The sequence below is a fragment of the Macadamia integrifolia genome, chromosome 4, assembly GCF_013358625.1.
Source record: "Macadamia integrifolia cultivar HAES 741 chromosome 4, SCU_Mint_v3, whole genome shotgun sequence".
Lineage (NCBI taxonomy): Eukaryota > Viridiplantae > Streptophyta > Magnoliopsida > Proteales > Proteaceae > Macadamia > Macadamia integrifolia.
Window position 1 is genome coordinate 5865593 of NC_056560.1, and position 22295 is coordinate 5887887.

General features: G+C 37.8%; 3 protein-coding genes across 4 annotated transcripts; all 3 read left to right on the plus strand.

Moving 5' to 3' along the window:
- Nucleotides 1-1871: 1871 nt before the first annotated feature.
- Nucleotides 1872-3670, plus strand: LOC122075134 (zinc finger BED domain-containing protein RICESLEEPER 2-like). Its single transcript, XM_042640044.1, has 2 exons — nt 1872-1987; nt 2087-3670. The coding sequence occupies exon 2, from the start codon at nt 2099-2101 to the stop codon at nt 3668-3670; it is 1572 nt and encodes a 523-aa protein (XP_042495978.1). The 5' UTR covers nt 1872-1987; nt 2087-2098.
- On the plus strand, nt 3224-4746 carry LOC122076127 (zinc finger BED domain-containing protein RICESLEEPER 2-like). 2 transcript variants are annotated; one of them, XM_042641420.1, is made up of 4 exons: nt 3224-3771; nt 3865-4186; nt 4310-4454; nt 4560-4746. In XM_042641420.1, the coding sequence occupies exons 1-3, from the start codon at nt 3691-3693 to the stop codon at nt 4444-4446; spliced, it is 540 nt and encodes a 179-aa protein (XP_042497354.1). In that variant the 5' UTR covers nt 3224-3690; the 3' UTR covers nt 4447-4454; nt 4560-4746. The 2 variants fall into 2 exon arrangements, with proteins under 2 accessions (XP_042497354.1, XP_042497355.1); XM_042641421.1 differs by having other exon boundaries at nt 4310-4468; nt 4560-4582.
- A 12765-nt stretch (nt 4747-17511) lies between these two features.
- LOC122075639 (serine/threonine-protein kinase BRI1-like 2) lies at nt 17512-21279 on the plus strand. The gene is given in 2 exon segments (XM_042640742.1): nt 17512-21105; nt 21107-21279. Coding segments are annotated over 2 exon segments (3414 nt in total). The 5' UTR covers nt 17512-17733; the 3' UTR covers nt 21149-21279.
- Nucleotides 21280-22295: the final 1016 nt, after the last annotated feature.

A 22295-nucleotide genomic window follows, 5' to 3' on the forward strand; every position in this document is an offset into this window, starting at 1 on the left:
TCGTCTCGCTGTGCTCTGCGAGTCTGGGCGCCGCTGTGCTCTGCGTCGTCGTCGTCGTCTCGCTTTCTGGGGGTCAGTGCGAGGCTGCGAGCTGCTGTGCTGTGGGTCGAGCTGCTGTGTTGTGCTCTCCTTCAAAGAGGCTACTTCGTCCACGCCACTGCTCGAGATCCAGGTTGGCTCTCTCTCTCTCTCTCTCTCTCTCTCTCTCTCTCATGTATCTATGAACTTCCTTGAGTGCAATTGCTAAATTTTCCTCTGCTGTTGCAAGGCGTTCAATTTTAATGTACACCATTTCTTGGATCTGGTTTGAGGAATAATGCCCAATTGAGATTTAATTAATATGTGAGCTATATTCAATATTTAATTTGAGGAATAATATCCATTGGATTAATATGCTTTTGATTAAAGAGACCCTAAGGCCACAACACCCTGTTAGGCAGATACCGATGTGCAGAAACCCTCAAGAACTAGCCTTTTATTATATGATATCATATCCTTGTGCACCAAACTGTTGTTTTAGTCCAATGACATTTGGTCGAGGAAGTAATCTCTGTTGTATTTATAATCTGTTCTCGTTTCTAATGAGTAATTTTAGAATTTACTTATTTCCCTTATGGCATGTAATGGTGGAATAAGTATTCAACTATTATATTGTGTTTATTTTAGTTGTGAGACTTCCTTTTGAAAATCATTGTCTACATGCTATAATTTTGTTTATTAAGTGATGTACATGTCTATTGCATAGTGAATATATGTCCGTATGTTTACAAAGATTGCAGTACACACTTTTTGCGCTGGATTTTTAAAAGGTATTATTTCCGTCTAGTCTATTGAATATGCGTACGTCTCTGTACCCTTTTCTTTTGCCGTACCCGAACTTACTATGGTTCTGCCAATCTCTGTCCCTTGCACTTCTTTTTTACTGTTTCCTGCTGCTGCTCTTATCTCTTCTATGGTTGTTTTGAGTCTCCATGGAAAGGAGATGAGACTCTTGATTCCATTATAAATGGTATCTTCGAGATCCCTTGCTGCACACAGATTCCTCTGTGGTTTTGAAGTCTCTCAAATCCACAATGCATACTGCATCCATTGAGGTCAAAAGACCAAGCAGAAGGGATTCTTTCCTTTCCAGCTACAATTTATCAATTCCCAAGTAGTTCCGCGTTACTTCCTTATTTAATGCTCTCCCATTGTTTTTATGCCATACACTATGGAGGCTGTTGCATTGAAGAGGCTTTCCCTATGTTTAGTGTCCCATTCGATTATCCACTTTATCTCACTTTATATGCAGAAATTGTGTCAGAACCACTTGGCGTCGTATTGGTTATTTCACCTTGGAACTATCCTCTCTGTATGTTTCTATCTGGTTTCATATTCTATCCCATGACTATAATTTTTGGTCCATGTTTCCCTCCTTGTTGGACTAGAAAGTTAAGTGGCAATTAAAGATGTTGACAATGACTTACAATTTCACTTTGCCTGTTTTTTTTAATCAGTTTTTCTTCATCTTCTCGGGTTTCAACCATTATATCATTGCTTGAATTAGAATGTTAGGTAAGGAGAATGTTTGTCTTTATGCCATATATTAATGGTCACAATCATCCAATTTTGTTGTATCTTGAATTTGGAAAACTTGTACATGCCTTCTAATGGTGTTGTTCTTATGCTTGCATGGTTTTGCTTGTCTGGGTATTTTGTTTATACACTGTAGACTATGCTTATAAAGAAAAAATCAACTCTTATCAACCATATATACACACACTAGAATATTTATATCCAAACATCTCTTGGAGATAGCTTTCTCAAAAGTTTAATGTGACTAAGAGGGTATTTAACCTTAAAGGTGTCTGTGTTTGATTGAAGGATGATTGGAGCATCAACCATTGAAAAGGATCCAGATCCGAGATCCTCCTTGAGACTTGGGAGGAACAGAAAATTACAAGGATAGAAGGGTAGGGGTGATCAGTTGGGAATAGATGCATTAACTGTTAAGTCTTATTAACATGAATTTGAACAATATTGTTTTTATTTTGAGGAAGATTCAATTTATATTTATTATTTTGCATTCTATTGTTGTTTTATTCAGTTGAATTGCATAATGTCAAATCAAAAAGATCAAGAAGTTCAGATGTCTGTTAATGAAGTAAACAGAGGGAATGGTTTTAGTCCGTCTACTTCAAGAACTGCATTTGATCATAATACTGGGCCAGTTGTTTCATCTGCTACAGTCAGTACTTTACCAAGAAATAGGAAAAAAACTTCCATAGTTTGGAAAGAGTTTATTAATATCCCTAAAGACAAAAATCCCGATGGAAGACAGAGAGCAAAATGCAAGGCTTGTGGGAATATATATCTGGCTGACTCATCTATCAATGGCACTGGTAGTTTGAGGAGACATCTTAAGTCTTGCCTCAAGCGTAAAAATAATGATGTTGCTCAAATGTTATTGGGTGGAGGTGATGGGAATGTGGCACTGAAAACTAAGAGGATTGACGCAGATGTAGTTCGAGATATGATTACCACACTTATTGTCAGACATGAGTTGCCCTTGGTATTCGTCGAGTATGAAGAGTTTAGGGCTTTGATTTCTTATCTTTACCCACAATTTAGTCCTATTAGTAGGAATACCCAAATGGCTGATATTTTGAAGTTGCATACTAGAGAAAGCAAGAGGATAAAGGATTTTTTGAGTTCCTTCAATGGTAGAATGTCATTGACTACTGATTTGTGGACTTCTGTAACCACTGACTCCTATATTTCTCTCACTTGTCATTATATTGACACAGAATGGGTACTACATAAAAAATTATTGAAACTTTGCATCATGCCACCCCCACACACAGGAGCTAATATATGTGAAATTGCTTCAAATATGTTGTTGGATTGGGGTATAGAGAAGAAATTGTTCTCTATTACATTAGATAATGCCGGTGCTAACCTTTGTTTTATTGAGCACTTGAAAAAAAGTTTGGTATTAAAGAAGGTATTGTTGTGTAGTGGTGAGTTTTTTCACAACAGATGTTGTGCTCATATATTGAACCTAATTGTACAAGATGGTTTGAAGTGCATTGATGAATCTGTACATTTTGTTCGATCGAGTGTAGCATATGTGAAGGCATCTCAAGCAAGGAAAGTAAAGTTTCTTGAATGCTGCAAACAATTGGATATACCAAGTCAAAAAGGGTTGCATGGAGATGTTTCCACAAGGTGGAACTCAACTTATCACATGCTTGATTCTGCCATTGTCTATCAGACTGCATTTCAACAACTAGAGTTGGTGGATAAAAATTTTAAAGTGTGTCCAAGCAATGAGGATTGGAAAAAGATTGAACACTTATGTTCCTTTTTGAAGCCTTTTAATGACATTACTGAATTATTGTCTGGGTCAAAGTACCCAACAGCAAATTTGTATTTTCATAATGTATGGAAAATACATTTGTCTTTGTTGAAAACGATAAATCAGGGAGAAGACTATGTGAAAAAGATGGCACAAGAAATGAAAAAGAAGTTTGATAAGTATTGGGACTCATATAGCATCATTTTAGCTATTGCTGTTGTATTTGATCCTCGTTACAAGCTAATCTTTGTTAGGTATGCTTTTGATAAGATATACAGTTTGGATTCAACAGCAATGGAAAAGTTTAATCTTGTGAAATCGACCTTAGCATGACTCTTTGAAGAGTACGATGCATGGAGATAACTGAGGAAGAGAGGGGATTTCAATCACATGCTATTGAGGACAATACAGTTGGAGATGTTTTAGATTGGGAGGTATAAATCATTATGTTTTTTTTTTTGGTTGTTTAAAACATATATTTTAATTCAATATATTACATTATTCATTTTGATTATTTTGTTTTGTAGGAGCTATCTATGTATGAGAGTTCTACTACTACTGTAATACAAGATAAATCCGAATTAGATTTATATCTAGAAGAGCCAAGGATTAAAGATCCGATCAAGCATTATGATGTATTGGCCTTTTGGAAGTCACAAGGATCAAAGTATCGTGATCTTTCTCGGATGGCACGGAATGTGTTGGCTATTCCGATATCAACTGTTGCTTCTGAATCAGCTTTTAGTGCTGGAGGTAGAGTTATTGACAAATACAGAAGTAAGTTATTGCCTACAAATGCTGAAGCGTTGATTTACCTTCGAGATTGGATGTTCGGAGTAGACTTTAGAGGTAATTTCAAACTATGTAAATATACATTTTTCATCCGTTAAACAAATGTTGGTTCGTCACATTTTTTTTGTCATAATCTTAATATCTTACATGTCCTCTTCTTCATTTTGTACACTTTTAAAGCTGAACCGGTTGATGATGCCAGTGATTTGGCTAATGTTTTGGGGAATGTGTTGTCTTTGGATGTGAGTGGTGATACTAATATTACAGTAGAACCTACACAAAGATCTTCTAATGCCTCTACTGCAGCTAATGTTTAGTCTGTTAGGTGAAATTCCATGGGTAATATCATTCTTGTTCTTTGATTATGACATATTCGCTATCTTTTATCTTTACATTTACTAATGTTTATGTTTCATCTATTTTCTATTAGGTGGGATTGATGTTGAAGCACTCAAGATTGGACGAAATCAGGATAATTTTGAGTCATGTAACTAAATATTTAACTTTGGGGATGTTTGGATACGAATTTAAGATTTTTTGTGATATTTCTAAATGTGTTAATTGTGGGATGTTTGGATAAGAATTTGAGACTTTTTATGATTCTAAATATTTTAATTGTGGGATGCTTGGACAGGATAAGGATTTAGGATTTTTTATGATGTTTCTAAATAATTTAATTATGAGGATGTTGGATCAATGCTTTGGATTTTTTGTGATGTTTTTAAATATGTGACTTGGAAGAGAGTAGATTCCTTTAAATATTTTAATTGTGGGATGCTTGGATAAGGATTTAGGACTTTTTATGATTCTAAATATTTTAATTATGAGATGTTTGGACAAGGATTTAAGACTTTTTATGATTCTAAATATTTTAATTGTGGGATGCTTGGACAGGATAAGGATTTAGGATTTTTTATGATGTTTCTAAATAGTTTAATTATGAGGATGTTGGATCAATGCTTTGGATTTTTTGTGATGTTTTTAAATATGTGACTTGGAAGAGAGTAGATTCCTTTAAATATTTTAATTGTGGGATGCTTGGATAAGGATTTAGGACTTTTTATGATTCTAAATATTTTAATTATGAGATGCTTGGACAAGGATTTAGGACTTTTTATGATTCTAAATATTTTAATTGTGGGATGCTTGGACAGGATAAGGATTTAGGATTTTTTATGATGTTTCTAAATAGTTTAATTATGAGGATGTTGGATCAATGCTTTGGATTTTTTGTGATGTTTTTAAATATGTGACTTGGAAGAGAGTAGATTCCTCTCTATTTAAAGAAGTAATACAATTAAACTCAACAATTAAAGAAGACTCATTTAAAAACCGGTTACGCCCGTTTAACATTAAACATGTCCGTGGCCCGGTTAAGGCCCGACTAAAACCCGATTAAAGCTCGATTTTAATAGCCCGATTATAGTCCGAGACCAACCTACCGAATATAAAGTGTACCATGCCCTCACTAACTAAGCCCGATTAGTTAAATGGACGGACACGGTGCAACCTTTAAAAGTCTTCAAGCCCGATTAAGCCCGATCGAAACCGGACCGGCCCGACCGATTGACACCCCTAAGCTAGCCTATCCTGCCATGACAAAAGAACTCCTTATTTGTTAGTTATAATCCATCAAACTTTTTTTAAATATTAAAATAGAATAAAATTTGTCATTCATATTAAAATACGTTAAAAAGTATAGAATTTTTTTCTATTCCTAATTCTACTTGGACAGTTTGTTCTAGAATCTAAATCGTACTAAACAAAGATTCCACGTTTTAAAACCAAAAACTAAATAGATTTGCTTCAGTTTAAACTGTCGGTTTCCATTTTGATCTTGGTTCTCAATTGACATCCTTACAACCTCCATACAATAAGGATGTGAATTTGAAATTGAAACCATTTATCGAAACCGAAACGATCCGTTTACACTGAAATCGCAAAATCATTTAATAAATGGTTTGGTTCTGGTTTCAAGTTTTAAGACCGATTAATTAAATGCATCGGTTTTAACCGTTTACCATTGGTTTCAAACTGAACCGTTTAAATCATCAAAATCGATCCGATTAACCCGTATAAAGATTAAATATTTGGTTTTAACAAAACATAATGGTTTAATTTAGGGAAGAATTAAAAACCATAGAGGCTATCCAAGAGTCTATTTAATAATTTACTCCTATTATGTAGTTCTGCAGTTAATTCATTGCTTATTCAATACCTCATTTAATTTGATACAAGATTGAAGCGTTTATCAATAAAAGCAAATTTTAATAAGCATGCAAATAAACTAGCAAATTGATTACTAACTATTTAGAAACCGTATGGAATTAATCGCAATCAAAACCGTTTAAAACCGTGAAACCGACACTATTTAAAAACCATGGAATCGAAACCGTTTACTAATGGTTGCGGTTCAGAAGGGGCAATCGTTTAGTAAATGGTGTGGTTTTGGTTTCAACCAAATAAATGTGAACTGACTCGAACCACACCGTATACACCGAAATCGAACCGATTAACACCCTTACCATATAATAAGATAGAGTATGACCTATAAAAAAAAATACCAATTATTTAAGGAGTAAGTAACCTATCTTAATACACTCACAGAAATAATTGACAAACTAAAGAACTGATTAATCAAAACCAAATAAAGACCTAAAGACTAATAACTGATCACCGACAGATCTCAGTCTTGGCTTTGAGAACCGATAACACAAATGATTGTTTTCAGTCTTGGTGTTTAAGATGCGCAAGACCAAATAAGACCTAACCAAATTCGATCGGTTAACATCCCTAGTTATAGGGGAAAAAAAATTAATAATAATAATAATTAAATAAATATAATAAAAAAAAATTTTGAAAGCATAATTAGAAAATCAGGTTTTTCGACTCTCCCCTCGTTCTTTTCAAAACCTAGTGACTCAGGTTGGCCAACCTAAACATGTTGATTTATTTATTTTAGGGGGGGGGGGTGTTGGGGGGTCATCTACTTGATATCTTCACTATTTTCTTTCTCCTAGTAAGGAAGGACTGATTCTATGATTGCTTAACAAGTGATAGATCTTATACTCGATTTCAAGTGTTAAAGTACCACATCCTCATCAATTGCATTAGATAGGTTTTGTTCAATTTGTAAACCTTAATGCGATATTATGTAGCAATCTTCGCCAATCTTCTTAAATATTGTAGCAATATAAAATCCCCATCATTGAATTCAAAACTTGGAGGAATATAATTGTCGATCCAACTGTACTTATATATATATATGCTCTTTGATCATAGCTAGCTAATTTCTCCACAATAAGGAAGACTCATAGTACAAATCTTAAGGAAGTCTATTTACCGAAAGAAGGAAAAAAAGGAAATAAGTCTTCAGCAGCCATAACCCACATGGGTGGAAGCATCAATCATCGTTAAAAAGAATATCATTTTTCCTCATGGCTTAGTGGCTATTATGACCTGTTTCTTCGAATTCTATGAGATTAGATATTTTTGAAGAAAAACACCATATCCACAAGTTGAACGACTATTATCAATGTTGACTTGACTCTATGAGATTAGATATTTTTGTATTTTTGAAGGAAAACACCATATCCACAAGTTGAATGTCTATCATCAATGTTGACCGACTCTATGAGATTAGACATTTTTGAAGGAAAACATCATATCCATGGATCTGGCTCCTCTCCAACGACTGCACCCTTCAACCACCCTCCAATGATCCATTTAAGGGTTTGGGGGGTTTAGTCGTGCATCCCAATACCTGTCAACACCTGGGGATATATGTCCAAGCACTCCCAACCATTGGATGGATCGTTGGAGGATCGTTGGTGTTGGAGAGGATCTTTTTCCCATATCCACAAATTGAACGTCTATCATCAATGTTGTCTGCCCCGTCTGCATCTGAAAATGCAATGATCACTGAATTTAGGAATAAGAAGAGGCCATGAGTGATGGTATTCCTTAGATAGAGTAAAATATGTTTCATTGGAGCCCAATGAGCTATTGTCGATCAACGGATAAACTGGCAACTGATAAGGCATTTTTGGTGGCTATGGATCAAAATTGGCCAGGATAGATGTAGAACCTGATTCCATGTTTTGAATCCTTAATTTGGAAGCAATGGTTTTCACTTTTCTGAGAGTTCGTGGCTTTGCATGTTATAGTTCATCAAATTACACTTCACTACTTAAGAATATGAATTTGTTGGCTTACTATATATCATAACTTCTAATAAGAATTCAATCTTGGAAAGCTAAGTTGCTTTCTTAAGCAGCTAGAACAACCTTAGTTAAAAGAGTTACTTAATCTCTATGAAAACATGTCATGCCCCAAAAGTCTATAGAAATATTTTACTGGTTTCAAATGCAATTCTAGTGGAGTCAGATACATGAATTCCATTATCCATGTATAACATAACAAAATAAATGTCGATTGGGAGCAGAGAATAAGGATCACTTTTAATGTTCCCTTACGAAAAAAAAGGAGAGGGATAGGTATGCTAGCGTAATACCTAGGAATTAGGAATGCTAGCGGGATATTAATCGTAGGATTTGATCATCCTAAATATAACTGTTGGATGGAGAAAAAATGTCTAAAACTTCAATCCACCGCTGCTACACATTATCTCTCCCTTAATTCTATCTCCACTCTCCACTCTCCTCCGTCTCCAACTCTCATTGTTCCTCTTCTTGTCCCTCTTCTCCGACTTCGACTCTCACTCCGGTTCCTCTTCTTCTTCTTCCCTCTCTCTCTCTCTCTCTCTCTCTCTCTCTCTCTCTCTCTCTCTCTCTCTCTCTCTCTCTCTCTCTCTCTCTCTCTCTCTCAATCTGGATGCTAAGTTCCTCCTTCGTTCCATGACAGGCCACCACCTCCACCTCCAATTCCGGCTTCATCAAATCCGAACAAAATGATGGAATTTTTGGACGAAGAAAGCCGACCGAGGTTCCTCTTCCAATCTCGCGTTTCTTCTTCTCAAAACCCTAAATCTGAAACCCAGAAGATCAACAAACCCTTGGCCTTCATCTGTGTTTCTATTTCCATTCTTTTGTTCGTTCTTTCATTCTTTTTTCTTCAATCAGAAACCCTCAAAATCGTCTTCATATGGTTCTCTTTGTCCCTCCTTGTTGGCCCATTCGCTCCGATTGCCAATCCTAATTTGTGAATTCCATCGGTCAAGCCAGGAAGAAGTGCTCACCGTTGAATCAGAAATCGAGACTCTGTTCTCTGTATCCACTGAAAATGGGTTAAGCAGCGGAATTAAGGGCGAGAAGGTTGATGCCAACATGAGTAATAGCGATCCGGATTTGGGTAGTGCTAGCGATTTAGCGTGGGAGGAATTACTGAACAAGGATCTAATTGCAAGGGAAGGAGAAGAAGAAGTAGATGTAAAGAAGAAGTAGATTTAGGGAATAATCAATCAAAAATTGATGTGGAAGAATTAGTTTCCCAACAGGGGAATTGGGGTGGAAATATGGAGGACTTAGTGGAGCAAATGGGATATCTGGGGTCTAAGAAAACCTCAAACCAGGCTTGGATTGGATGGGTTGCAGGTAGTAGGTTCCTGGTCTTGATGTCAACATCTGCATCTTTGTCTGTGCTTCCCATTTCTGTCATCCGCAAGGGAAGGGGTTGAAGATGCAGGAGAAACTAAGATGGGTTTCTTTCTTTTCTGTATAAATGTGAAAAGGTTTGTTCTATTTTCATTTTCTTCTTCGCATCTGCAATATCTTGCTTTGGTTCATGAATAGTAGTAACTGATTCCTTGATGTTTATGTTGTTCTGTAGGGCTGCTATATAGCTTCAACTAATATCTCAGAAGCAAGATGTGCTCTTTCGTCTTAGGTAGAATGGAGGGTTGTTCTCATAGTCTCAGCTGCCAATGTTTAAGGAAAGCATTCCCCATTGTTTTCCATTAACGAAATGGGAAGATGGTCGAGTAGTGAAGATGGTCTGAGTAGAGGAAAAGGGGTTTTAGTTCATAGAGGGGTATAATGAGTTTTCTACAGGCATAGGAGTAATTTAGGTATTAAAAAAAAATTAGGGGAGAGATAAGGTGTAGCAGCGGTTGATTGAAGCTTTGGACATTTTTTCTCCATCCAACGGTTACATTTAGAATGAACAAATCCTACGGCTAATATCCCGCTAGCATTCCCAATTCCTAGGTACTATGCTAGCATACTTGTCCTTTTCCCATAAAGATTATTGTGGAAAGATATTTTGAGTATATGTTCTCTTTCTAGAAGACCTAGGGCGAAAAGGATTCCTTTCGGAAGCAAGGTGGATCAACAAGAATTTTGAAGGGGAATTGAATTGGGAGTGCTGCTAAGTTGTGCGTTTTGCATAACGGTTACCCACATTTGGAAGGAGAGAAATTTAGAGATATCAAATTGGATGTTGACGATCAGTGATTCGTAAGGGGTTTAAATTCATAGGAACATCTTCCCAGTTCAGAAATTAGGAGTTCATCTTATATGGGTTGTGAGGAGTAATGCTCCATTGAGCTGATTCATGTGATGGCCTTTGGTCCTTTTTTGGTTGTTTTGGTGTTATTTGGTTTTAGCTGAACCTCCTCTCTTAGAGGTTGGGGCACTCAGATTCTTGGGGATCCTAACCCTTGTATCTATTTTTCTTCTCTTCTACAATAAATTGATTTATCTACCAAAAAAAAAAAATAGGAATCAGGCTGGACATCCAACTTGCTTGGGCTCAATTTCCCAACCCAGGCCCACTCAAGTTGCACTCCTACTTGGCACATCTTTGAAAAACTAAAGTTTCATTCCTCTTTACAACATACATGTTAATGGAGGATTGGATTCTCCATCACCACAGATAATACCCATTTAGCTCCACATGATACCAGAGGAGACCAGGTGCTGACATGGATCCCTTTCTCATTGCAGAACTCCAGGTCCGCTTCCTCTTCTGCCATATGGGATTGATTTCCACTTAATTCAATATTTCAATTTTATTCAGTAATCATAAAGCAGGAGGGATCTTGGCATAGGATAGAAGTTGCGATGACATTCTTGCAAGAAGTTGATGAGAGAGAGAGAGAGAGAGAGTGTGTTCAATACGCCCATTTAGCCAAACCATTGAAAAACAGGGTATCTAAGATTAAATAAATTTAGGCCCACTAAGCCAAACCACAAAAGAACTGATGCCTTTATACCTCAATGCATTATCAATGGTAGTTCTATATTTTCAAGATTGCATCTTCCATTTTGGGCAAGTCTTTTAAAACCCTTATGATTTTAAAAGATGAGTTGATATCTAAGGGTGTCAATTTCAAACCGAAATTGAATATTGAAACCGAAATCGAAATCGAAACCGAGCCGAATTAACTGGACCGAAGCTGAACCAAATTTATTTGGTTCAAATTCTGTTTGAATATGTGAGTATGCTATTCGGTTCGGCTCTACTCAGTTTTGGTTTAGGGTGTTAGAACTGTCGGTTCAAACCAAAATCGAACCGAATTGCTCTTATCATTCAAGAGTGTTTTTTGCAAGCTATTTTTTTTATATGGTAAGTGTTTTTTGCAATTTATCATCACATATTTACAAGCTAAGATAATTTTGGAGTTAGCAATGGCCATAAGGCCCATAACTTGAGCCCATTATGGCCTTTGGTCCATCACAGTCATGGTTCAAAAGTAGAACCGTTTTCATAACCGAATTAAAACCGAGGTATAAAACCGAATTAAAACTACATATTAGAACTGAATTGGAACCGAAACCGAAATTAGCCGAATTGAATCGGTTTGAGTATCTAAATACAGAACCGAGTTGGTTCTCGGTTCGGTTATGGTCCACCTTATCATCATTTGGAACCGAACCAAAATCAAACCGAATAACTGAAACCAAACCAATTGACACCCTTATTGATATCTAAGAAAACTTAGCAATTACATGACTTTAATGACAAAGTTCACTGTGGACCAAGTTTCTTGCGTTAACTCCTACTTTGACCAGCTGACCATGTGGCATATCTATCTAATTTTTAGGGTTTACATAGAGTTGATTTCGAAAATCGCATCTTTATGGTTTTCCTTTAAATTGTTTGCAATGGAAGGTCAGTTGGATTAAGAGGGAATTCTTTGTAAAACAAAAAAGTGAGAGTAAAAGAGCTTGTAACCCTAAACCCTCAAAGGGGTTGCAGAGTTGTCAAGGGACCTTTGACTTAGATGCACGAAAGTGTTTAGTGCTTTTCACTGCTTTATGGTGAAGTTTGAATGGTTCTCATTCAACCCCGGTATAACCTGGTATATGTGTTTGTGAGGTCAATATGGGCCCGGAAGACTAGATACCTATCATTAACCAAGAAAAAAAAAAAAACATGCATGTAACCCTATTCTCCATTGCTATATAGCTACTCTAATCTCACCGTGGACATAGGCACTTTGTCGAACCACATATATCTTTGCATTGTGGTTGTTTGATTAATCTTTTCTATTTATTTATTTATTTATTTGCATCATGGATAGTAGGGTTGTAAGTTTGGCCCAAACCCACCATGTTCCGTCTTGAGCCCAAACAGGGCCTGAGCTAAGATTTCTAACCCTAAGGGTGGGTTGGGGTTGTAAAACACTGACCTTGGGATAGGTTTGGGTCGGGCTTAGGTTGAGACCTAGGCCCAACCCAGCCATGATTTTAACCATGATTTATATAATATAACTTAGGGTGATCATCCTATTCTTTATTCAAAATAATGAAATTTCAGTCATTGATTTTTATGGTCAAGTGTCTTGAACCTCTATTATCATATTGCATTTCATAATCTTAATTGTGTTATTGATCATTTGATTTATTACTATTATTATTATTATTGTTATTTTTTTTTTTTAATACATAAGACAAATGATAAAAACAAGATTAATCAAGGTTAGTCTGACCTTTGACAAAAAGCAGGGCCAATTAGGGCCAACCCGACCCAACCCTACCTAATTAGAGTCAATAGGGTCAGGTTGAATTGACACGTGCCCGATAGGATTGGGCCTAGACATGAACCCAATCAGATTGGGTTGGGCCTGGGTTGAATTTGATTCACCCCTAATGGATAGTTTTCAGTTTCAAAGTTTTTCAATGCTTTCAAGGGCTTTCTATCGGAAAAAAAAAAATGCTTTCAAGGGCTCGAATGGGTGTAGGCCACGTGGATAAATTCTTCAAGCAGCGATCCATATCTTTTTCTGTGTAATAGCCACGTAGGTGAAGCCATGTGGTTGGTTACCTTGCAAATTTTATCTCTTATCACAGCCTAAAAGCATATACTTTTATGGTAATTAAAGTTAAAGTAAATCAACCATCATTCTTTTCTAAATGGGTAGGGTAGGGCATGTGGAGAAGCCATCATAAGCTTTCAGGGCCCTGTTGTCCTCCCCTTCAAACAGTGTTCAGATGCTTTTCTATGGAAACAATCTTAGTTTCATAGCTTAAAACAAGAGAGAGAGAGATTGTCAACCCTAAGAGGTCCAAAATTTCAAAAGTTAATAGTCTCACCTGAACAGTTTTAAGATAAAAGGAGGTATAATCACATCCATTATAAAGCACTTTTAAAGATTTGAATCATCACTAAAGCTTAGGGAATATCTCTAACTATGATTGTCATGAAACAAAGTTGTTGGAATAAATCACTTCTATTCACGCTTTAGTGAGAGAAACACGCGTATATCAATACACTGCATCACAAATTACCTCCTCTCCATACCCACTTTGAGATTTAAGAATAATTTAAAACTCGGATTGAGCAATCCAAGATCCAATTATCCAAACCACTAATGCTTAGTGCACTTGATCAAGTTGAGGTGCGCTTAGCCTATACTCATTAAAAGGTCTTGAGTTTCAGCATCCTGGCCATTACCTCCCTCTCTAGAATAGGTACAGATAAAGAAAAAAATTGAAGATCCAATCACCCGTTACTCTACCGGTCTACCCTAGCCTCAATCTATGATGGTTCTTGGTCGAACCCATCTGACCTGACCTAAACTGGTTAATTAGGGATTACTACTTGATCTCTCATTAGTTTTACTTAGGCTTTTAGTTATCCAAGAAAAAGAGAAAAGGAGGGTTCAGGGGATATAAGGGTTGTGTCGTTTGGTGGTGTTCACCAATGATTTGGATTCGGGTAAAAGCATCCTATCAAAAAAGGATTACGGTGAAAGCAGGTTTTGGGAAGTGATATGGTGGGGTATAATGGCGTGCGTTGAGGCCATAGAGATAGATGAAAATGCCACAAAAATGGATGTGGTATCTCTGTGTTGAGATTCTCTCCAGCGGCTGGTTTGTCAGAAATGCATTTGACGGTTGGGAGAATGTCGTCATGTGTTAGAGACAGTGCATGACCAAGTACTCCCAATCACTATTGTCTCTCTCTCTCTTTGCGTCAAAAGTCTCATCGCAGGCTGATCCAAAGCTGATTGGGGGTGAAGGCATCATTTCGCAGTCCTCTAACTGTGTCTAAGTACAAAGGCAGTGTGACAAAGGAGTGCACAGTTCTTCAAAAAAAAAATTAAATAAATAAAATAAAATAATAATAATAATAATAATAACTTTGTAATCTGTCATTTCTATATTACCAAATCCTCTGAACCGCTCTAACTTATGCCAATCGTACAACACTATCCATCTGATTTGAGGGGGACAACGGCAATGATAAAATCGAAAATTTTGAGTTGTCAGGCTAATAAAAAAATTTGATCAACCAACAATGCAAGATGTGATCAAGATCTTAGGTGCCAATCCAAGAGAGGATGCCTCGTAAAAGGCACGGTATTCCTATTCTTGTTAAATACCAGTGTGTTCCCCCTCTATGTCTAGGAATGATTAGAAAGGACCACAACCTTGTACACCAAATAATTACTACTTTGTTTTGGAGAGTTACTTTTCTTCACTTAGGAGGTTGCTTGATTCTCTTCTTTTGTATGACACTCTCTTTCATGGTTTCAAGTTTCGGTATTATATTCACTTTATCGCATTAGTATCGGTTGAGATTGATCATTGATTCTTGATCGATTTGGATCGTTTTAGGGGTATAACAGTAAAGAAATTGTACTTTTTAAAAACACCAAGAGAAAAACCGACCGATACTTACCGATCCAATCCGATCTGAATTGGTTTCGCAGAGATCGATACTGATACCATCCCCTAAATCCATGCTATCTTCCTATCGGGGCTTGAAAGTTGGGGTGGTGATGATGGTCTTCTGATGGCCATTCTACGAAGTAGGCTCAAGTGGTAAATGAACCAGTAACAGGCTGAGATATCCTTTCCTTCTTCCTATTCCAATACCTCCTTTGCCTCTTCTACTTGCCTCCCTAATCAAACTTTACCATAAAGCAAAAAAGGTTTAATGTTAACGTTATCATTGATCTATAGGATCACGCGTAAGCCAAAGGGTCTCCGGAAAACTGTAACTAGAGATAGGTCACCATTGCCTTAAACCAGTAAAAAGGCTGATATGTCTTCTAGGGATCATAGTCTTTAAAGAGAGTGAATTCCTAATGGGTCCCAAAATAATGCTATTGAGAGCCTTAAGAGGGCCTTAAAGATCAGTTTAAAACCTTGAAGAGCCTTTCAAAAAAGATTCCAGCTTCTGGTTTTTAATGTTTCATATTGCTTGAGCTTTCAACCCTTCCCTCATCTAGGATGCCCATTAGGTTTAGGATATATGAGTTTTTGTGCCAAGTTTAACAATTCTAGATTAAGATCCTAACTAATAGGTCCAAACCAAGGTTCACTGTTGAACCAGAAATAGGTCAGCATGGCTGAGAACCAAAAGTTTCTTGATTCAAGCCAGTAAAAGTTGGCCTATTGCATTATTAACCCTAAATTAGGGTTCAAATTTCAAAACCCACTATACATATAAAAGTTGCTCATATGAGGAAATGACACTTTTTAACAATTCACACAGGGTGAGCAAACTATGAACTAACTCATAATTACAGGGGTCAAATTGTCCCCACCCTATCACAAAGGTTGACCTTTGAATAGTAATAACTGCAAGTGGTTTCACTACATCACAACTGCTTGGATAACAAGGGAAGTAGGATCAGTCCCAAACTTGCAGAACAAGAAAGGAATGGGTGGATCTTAACTTCCAATGCCATCAACCTTCTAGATCATTGATTTTGTTTTAAAAGTGGGCAACATAACAACCCTAAGCAACATTTGAAAGCAATATCACTTCATAGAAATTTCAGCACTAAGGCCTCCACTACAAATAGTGCTAATTCATCCTTGTTTTCATTAATTTGCCACATCATAGATCAACTTGATTGATACCAAACCATAAAAACAAAATTTCTGGCCCACCACCCATTAACTCATCGATCTACACCATTCACTGGAGAATTTCTCTCTGCTATGATACTTGTTGGATGGTTCAGATCAAAGGATAACTTACACAGTATGAAGTGTGCATTCAATTGCATCGATACATTGCAAAAGGTAAACCAGGACCAAGTGGTGGCGGGGGTTGTCTTAGGGATCGCCAAGGCATCGTCTTATTTATTTTTGCTCATTTTTATGGAGTATGCTCCAATTATGTGGTTGAGATGAGAGCGCTAATGGATGGTGTTTGTTACTGTATTTCTTTAGGTATCACGAGATTTGTTGTTATCTCAGAATCAAAAGATGCAATCTATTTCTGATGGAAAAAATGCTCATTGGAATTCTTGGTATTAGTGGAATTCTCTATCTAAGTTTTTGCAATCGGCTTTTGTTTCTATTTGACACTCAATAAGGGAAGGTAATAAGGTTACTGATGCTTGTGCTAATTTTGCTATTAGAAGTCGTTCAAATTCATGTTTCACAGAGTACAATTCTTTTCCAGACTCGGTCAAGATTGCAATCTGGATGATAATTCTCGAAATCCTTTTATTAGATAAAAATAGATAATTTTTTTAATGGCTGGTTATAAAGCCATCCTTCTTTTGTATCTAAGTTGGGTTTTGGTTTTATTTTTTTTAATTCTTAATTTTGTTTTGTAAAATCTTAGGATGTTGAGTTTGGGGTAAGGCGGGTATTGTCCCCTCTCCCCTCTGTATTTTCTTCATTTATCTTCTATCAATAAAATTTTTGGATCCGGCCAAGAAACAAAGATAAGTTCCTGATTTATTAAAAAAATATATAAAAAAAATAAAAAATTAAAAAAATTAAAATTGCATTGATATTGTTATTTCCTGATTCCCTATCTATAAAGATGGAAACATGTTCATGGCCATGTTTACTGACTGATAAAGATTCTTCCTTCACCAAACCCAAATATTAAAGGGACAGATCATAAATATATATTGTCTGGGGTCCCATCTCTTTTTGACCAAAAGTCAGAAATATTATCTCTATCTTACTTTGCCTCTTCATGTCCCTCTTAGTGTTTGTGACTCTATGGTGCAGTTTAAAACTGTATTACACATCAACCACACCAAAAGCTTAAGCTGTTAGTGAAGGGTATTTCAAGTACAACACTTAACTGGTCCACCCACTGTACAAGCATTCCCTCTGCTTTGCAAGAAGAAGCACTCACCATAGTAAGCACTCTCCTCAGTTTCCCCTAGTCTCCTTCACTAGCTTCTTTGTGCATCTGTGTGTGTGTTCTGCAAGTTGTCTCCCATGGAGAACCCATTTAATCTTCTCCTTCATGTTGCATTTACACTTCAGTTTGTTATGTTTCCATCTTATTTCTTGCCTTCAATTTCTGCGGCTGATAATGGTGGTTCTTCCACAATCAAGTCTGATGGAGAAGCTCTTCTTCTATTCAAGGAGATGATTCAGAAAGACCCCAGTGGAGTTCTTTCAGGATGGGAGCTGAAAAGGAATCCATGTAACTGGTATGGAGTCACTTGCACTCTTGGAGAAGTGACCTCGCTTGATCTTGGTGGGTCTAATCTCGTCGGGGCTATCTCATTCGATCCTTTAGCATCTCTTGACATGCTATCAGTTCTTAATCTCTCAAGAAATTCATTTACTGTAAATTCTTCTACCTCTTTGCTTCAACTCCCACCTAGTTTAAAACAACTTGATCTATCTTTCAGTGGACTTGTTGGTCTAATTCCTGATGGGTTCTTCTCCAAATACCAGAATCTGGTTTATGTGAATCTAGCCCACAACAATCTAACAGGTTTTATACCCAACAATCTCTTACTGAATTCTGATAATTTGCAGGTTCTTGACATTTCTTCTAATAATCTAACTGGCTCAATTTCTGGTCTAAAGCTTGAGAATTCCTGTGATAGCTTGTTTCATTTTGATCTCTCTGGCAACCAAATTACAGATGTTATTCCTTCATCTCTTTCAAGCTGCATAAATCTTAAGACCTTAAATTTATCATTCAATCAGTTTACTGGTTGGATACCACAAACATTGGGAGGGCTTACTAGTTTGCAGAGGTTGGATTTCTCTCATAATCATCTTGCAGGTTCCATACCATTGGAGTTGGGTGATGCTTGTGCCTCACTTATTCAACTTGAGCTTTCCAACAACAACTTCTCAGGTTCAATTCCCACTTCCTTCTCCTCCTGTACTTGGCTACAAGCTCTTGACTTGTCCAACAACAACCTATCTGGTCCCTTTCCTGATTCTTTCCTCCAAAACCTTAGCTCATTAGACAGCTTGTTGTTGAGCAATAACTTCATCTCTGGGAGCTTTCCCACTTCCATCTCGAACTGTAAGGGATTAAGAATTGTCGACTTCAGCTCCAACCAGCTTTCTGGTGTCATCCCACCAGATTTATGTCCAGGTTCTACTTCACTTGAAGAGCTCAGACTCCCTTATAATCTCATCACTGGTGAAATCCCACCTGAGTTGTCTCAATGTTCACAGCTGAAGACCATTGATCTTAGCATTAACAATCTCCATGGCCCTGTTCCCGCAGAGCTCGGAAAGCTTTCTAATCTTGAGCAATTGATGGCTTGGTTCAATGGCTTAGAAGGAAAAATCCCAGCAGAATTAGGCCAATGTAGGAAGCTAAAGACTCTCATTCTCAACAACAATTTCCTCACTGGTGAAATCCCAGTTGAACTGTTCAATTGCAGCAATCTTGAATGGATATCTCTGACTAGCAATGGCATCACCGGTGAGATTCCACATGAATTTGGGCTCTTTTCAAGGTTGGCTGTTCTGCAACTTGCAAACAACAGCTTGAGAGGCCATATACCGAAAGAGCTGGCGAATTGTAGTAGCTTACTCTGGTTAGACCTCAACAGCAACAAACTTACAGGGGAGATCCCTCCTCGACTGGGAAGGCAGATTGGAGCAAAATCACTGAATGGAATTCTTTCAGGTAACACTATAGCCTTTGTGCGCAATGTTGGGAATTCATGTAAAGGAGTAGGAGGGTTGTTGGAATTTGCAGGAATTAGACCAGAAAGGCTCTCAGAAGTTCCGAAATTGAAGACCTGTGACTTCACAAGGTTATATTCTGGTGCAGTCTTGAGCCTGTGGACACATTACCAGACGCTGGAGTATCTTGACCTTTCTTATAATGATCTTACTGGGAAGATCCCAGAAGAATTTGGGGATATGATGGCCCTGCAAGTGCTTGAATTAGCCCATAACAAGCTCTCTGGAGAGATCCCTGCATCACTTGGCCAGCTCAGAAACCTTGGTGTCTTTGATGCATCACATAACAGATTGCAAGGCCACATCCCGGATTCATTTTCCGATCTAACTTTCTTAGTACAAATCGATCTGTCTGACAATGAATTAACAGGCTCAATTCCATCAAGAGGGCAACTGAGTACTCTTCCTGCAAGCCAGTATGCAGGCAATCCAGGACTCTGTGGTGTCCCACTACTTCCATGCCCAAGCGGAAATGAGGCAGCAACAAGTCCTATTGTTGATGATGGTAAGGGAAGTGGCCGACCCAAGGCTGCATCATGGGCTAATAGCATTGTCTTAGGAGTTCTTATCTCAGTGGTGTCTGTCTGTATTTTGATCATTTGGGCAATTTCTATGCACGCAAGGCGGAGGAACGCCGAAGAAGTTAAGATGCTCAACAGCTTGCAAGGCTCCCATTCTGCTACAACATGGAACATAGACAAGGAGAAAGAGCCATTGAGCATCAATGTGGCCACCTTTCAGAGGCAGCTGAGGAAGCTCAAGTTCTCACAGCTCATTGAGGCCACCAATGGCTTCTCAGCTGCCAGCCTAATTGGGTCCGGTGGGTTTGGGGAAGTATTCAAGGCTGAGCTCAAAGATGGTTCAAGTGTGGCAATTAAGAAGCTCATACGCTTGAGCTACCAGGGGGATCGAGAATTCATGGCAGAGATGGAAACTCTAGGAAAAATTAAGCATAGGAACCTTGTTCCTCTATTGGGTTATTGCAAGATTGGTGAGGAGAGGCTCCTTGTGTATGAATTCATGGAATTTGGAAGCCTTGAAGATATGCTCCATGGAAGGACAAAGACACAAGAAAGACGAATATTAACATGGGAGGAAAGGAAGAAGATTGCAAGAGGAGCAGCGAAAGGGCTATGTTTCCTTCACCACAATTGCATCCCACACATCATACACCGTGATATGAAATCAAGCAACGTGCTCTTAGACCATGATATGGAAGCTAGAGTGTCCGATTTTGGGATGGCAAGGCTCATAAGCGCACTAGACACACACCTCAGTGTGAGCTCACTAGCAGGAACACCTGGGTACGTGCCACCCGAGTACTACCAGAGTTTCCGCTGCACTGCCAAAGGGGATGTTTATTCACTTGGTGTTGTCCTGTTAGAAATATTGACAGGTAGGCGGCCAACTGATAAGGAAGATTTCGGTGACACCAATTTGGTGGGTTGGGTGAAGATGATAGTAAGGGAAGGGAAGGGGAAGGAAGTGATTGATCCAGATCTGCTTTCAGCTTTTAAGGGAGGCGACGAAGATGAATGTGAGGAAGTTAAAGAGATGATGAGATACTTGGAGATAACAATGCAGTGCGTGGAGGATTTTCCTTCCAAAAGGCCCAACATGTTGCAGGTGGTGGCCATGTTGAGGGGAGCTGATACCACTAGATAGCAAAAAGAACAACAGTGGTTGAATTCCTCCCAGCTTTTGCTTTCATTTATTCTGTTCTTTATTGTTAAATTTTTTTTTAAGTTGTACAATTGCTTGTTGCAGCAGTTCTTAGTGTCTATGAGTGTTTCATGTTTCTTGACATCTTTCATTTCATTCTCTAGTCCTATGCCTTCTGGTGCTCCCACTGCCTTTTTCCCTCTCTCTGCCTCTCGATCATGCACAAGTGTTGTGTAGTATGAAACAGAGTGAATTGCCACTGTTTTTACGGTTAAGACTTGAGAAGAGCAATTAGTTGGGGGCCCTTTGTTAGGATTTTTATGTGGGCTTAACTGATACCGATTGATCCATTGGGCCCAAGCAATTATAGACCCACTCTGATTAGGAAACTCCTAGCTCTTTCCATTGTGAGAGTGGAATAGGGTTTTAGGGATTCTATTATAAATAGAATACTGACGGTCCCTGTAGCCATTACTTTTACTTAATGCCTTATTGGTTTTGGGAACACGGCTTTCTCACAAGAGCAAGTGCACAGAAAGAAAGGAAACCCGAGAGTAAGAGGCTGCAGAAGATCTCAGTAGAAGGACTCCACTTGCGTAGTTCATTGTCATCTTCATGGGAGTAATGTTTAACCACATGAGACAGAGGTTCATGATCTATGTTCATGGGACACAGGTACTTCTTTATTCCCATTTATGGTTCATGTCATGGTTGTCCCATTAATTATTATAGATATGGTAAATCTATATGGTTATGTATTTTAAGATGGGATACTTTATTGTTCTTGGTTTAGGGACTACACCTATGATTAATCTTTTATGAAAGGTTGATGATTCTTGTATTCTAAACACTATAGGGTTATTCATATGTTTAATATGGTAAAGAATCCCCAACAATTGGTATCAGAGCCAACCCTTATAGTGTTAGAATCAAGGAAAATTGATTTTGTATAGGGTTTGTGTCTCAAATCATGAAAATCATAATTTTACCATTACTTAAAGATCCCATATGGGAAAACTTTCTTCACGAAAGTTGTAGAGCACGAAAAGACGGTCGTGGCGGTATGCAGCAAGTCACTGAAAACCTCCGGACGCGTTGGCATGCGCCGCCGAAAACCGGATGCCAGAGGAGAGAGAAAAAAAATATATTTTTTTTAAATTCAAGAAAAAAAA

Excerpts from the sequence above, each read along its gene's own strand:
- LOC122075134 (XM_042640044.1), top strand. The coding sequence starts at position 2,099 with ATGTCAAATCAAAAAGATCAAGAAGTTCAGATGTCTGTTAATGAAGTA.
- LOC122076127 (XM_042641420.1), top strand. The coding sequence starts at position 3,691 with ATGGAGATAACTGAGGAAGAGAGGGGATTTCAATCACATGCTATTGAG. Across the intron at positions 3,772-3,864 it reads GAGATGTTTTAGATTGGGAG|GAGCTATCTATGTATGAGAG; the intron begins GTATAAATCATT and ends TTTGTTTTGTAG. Across the intron at positions 4,187-4,309 it reads GTTCGGAGTAGACTTTAGAG|CTGAACCGGTTGATGATGCC; the intron begins GTAATTTCAAAC and ends ACACTTTTAAAG.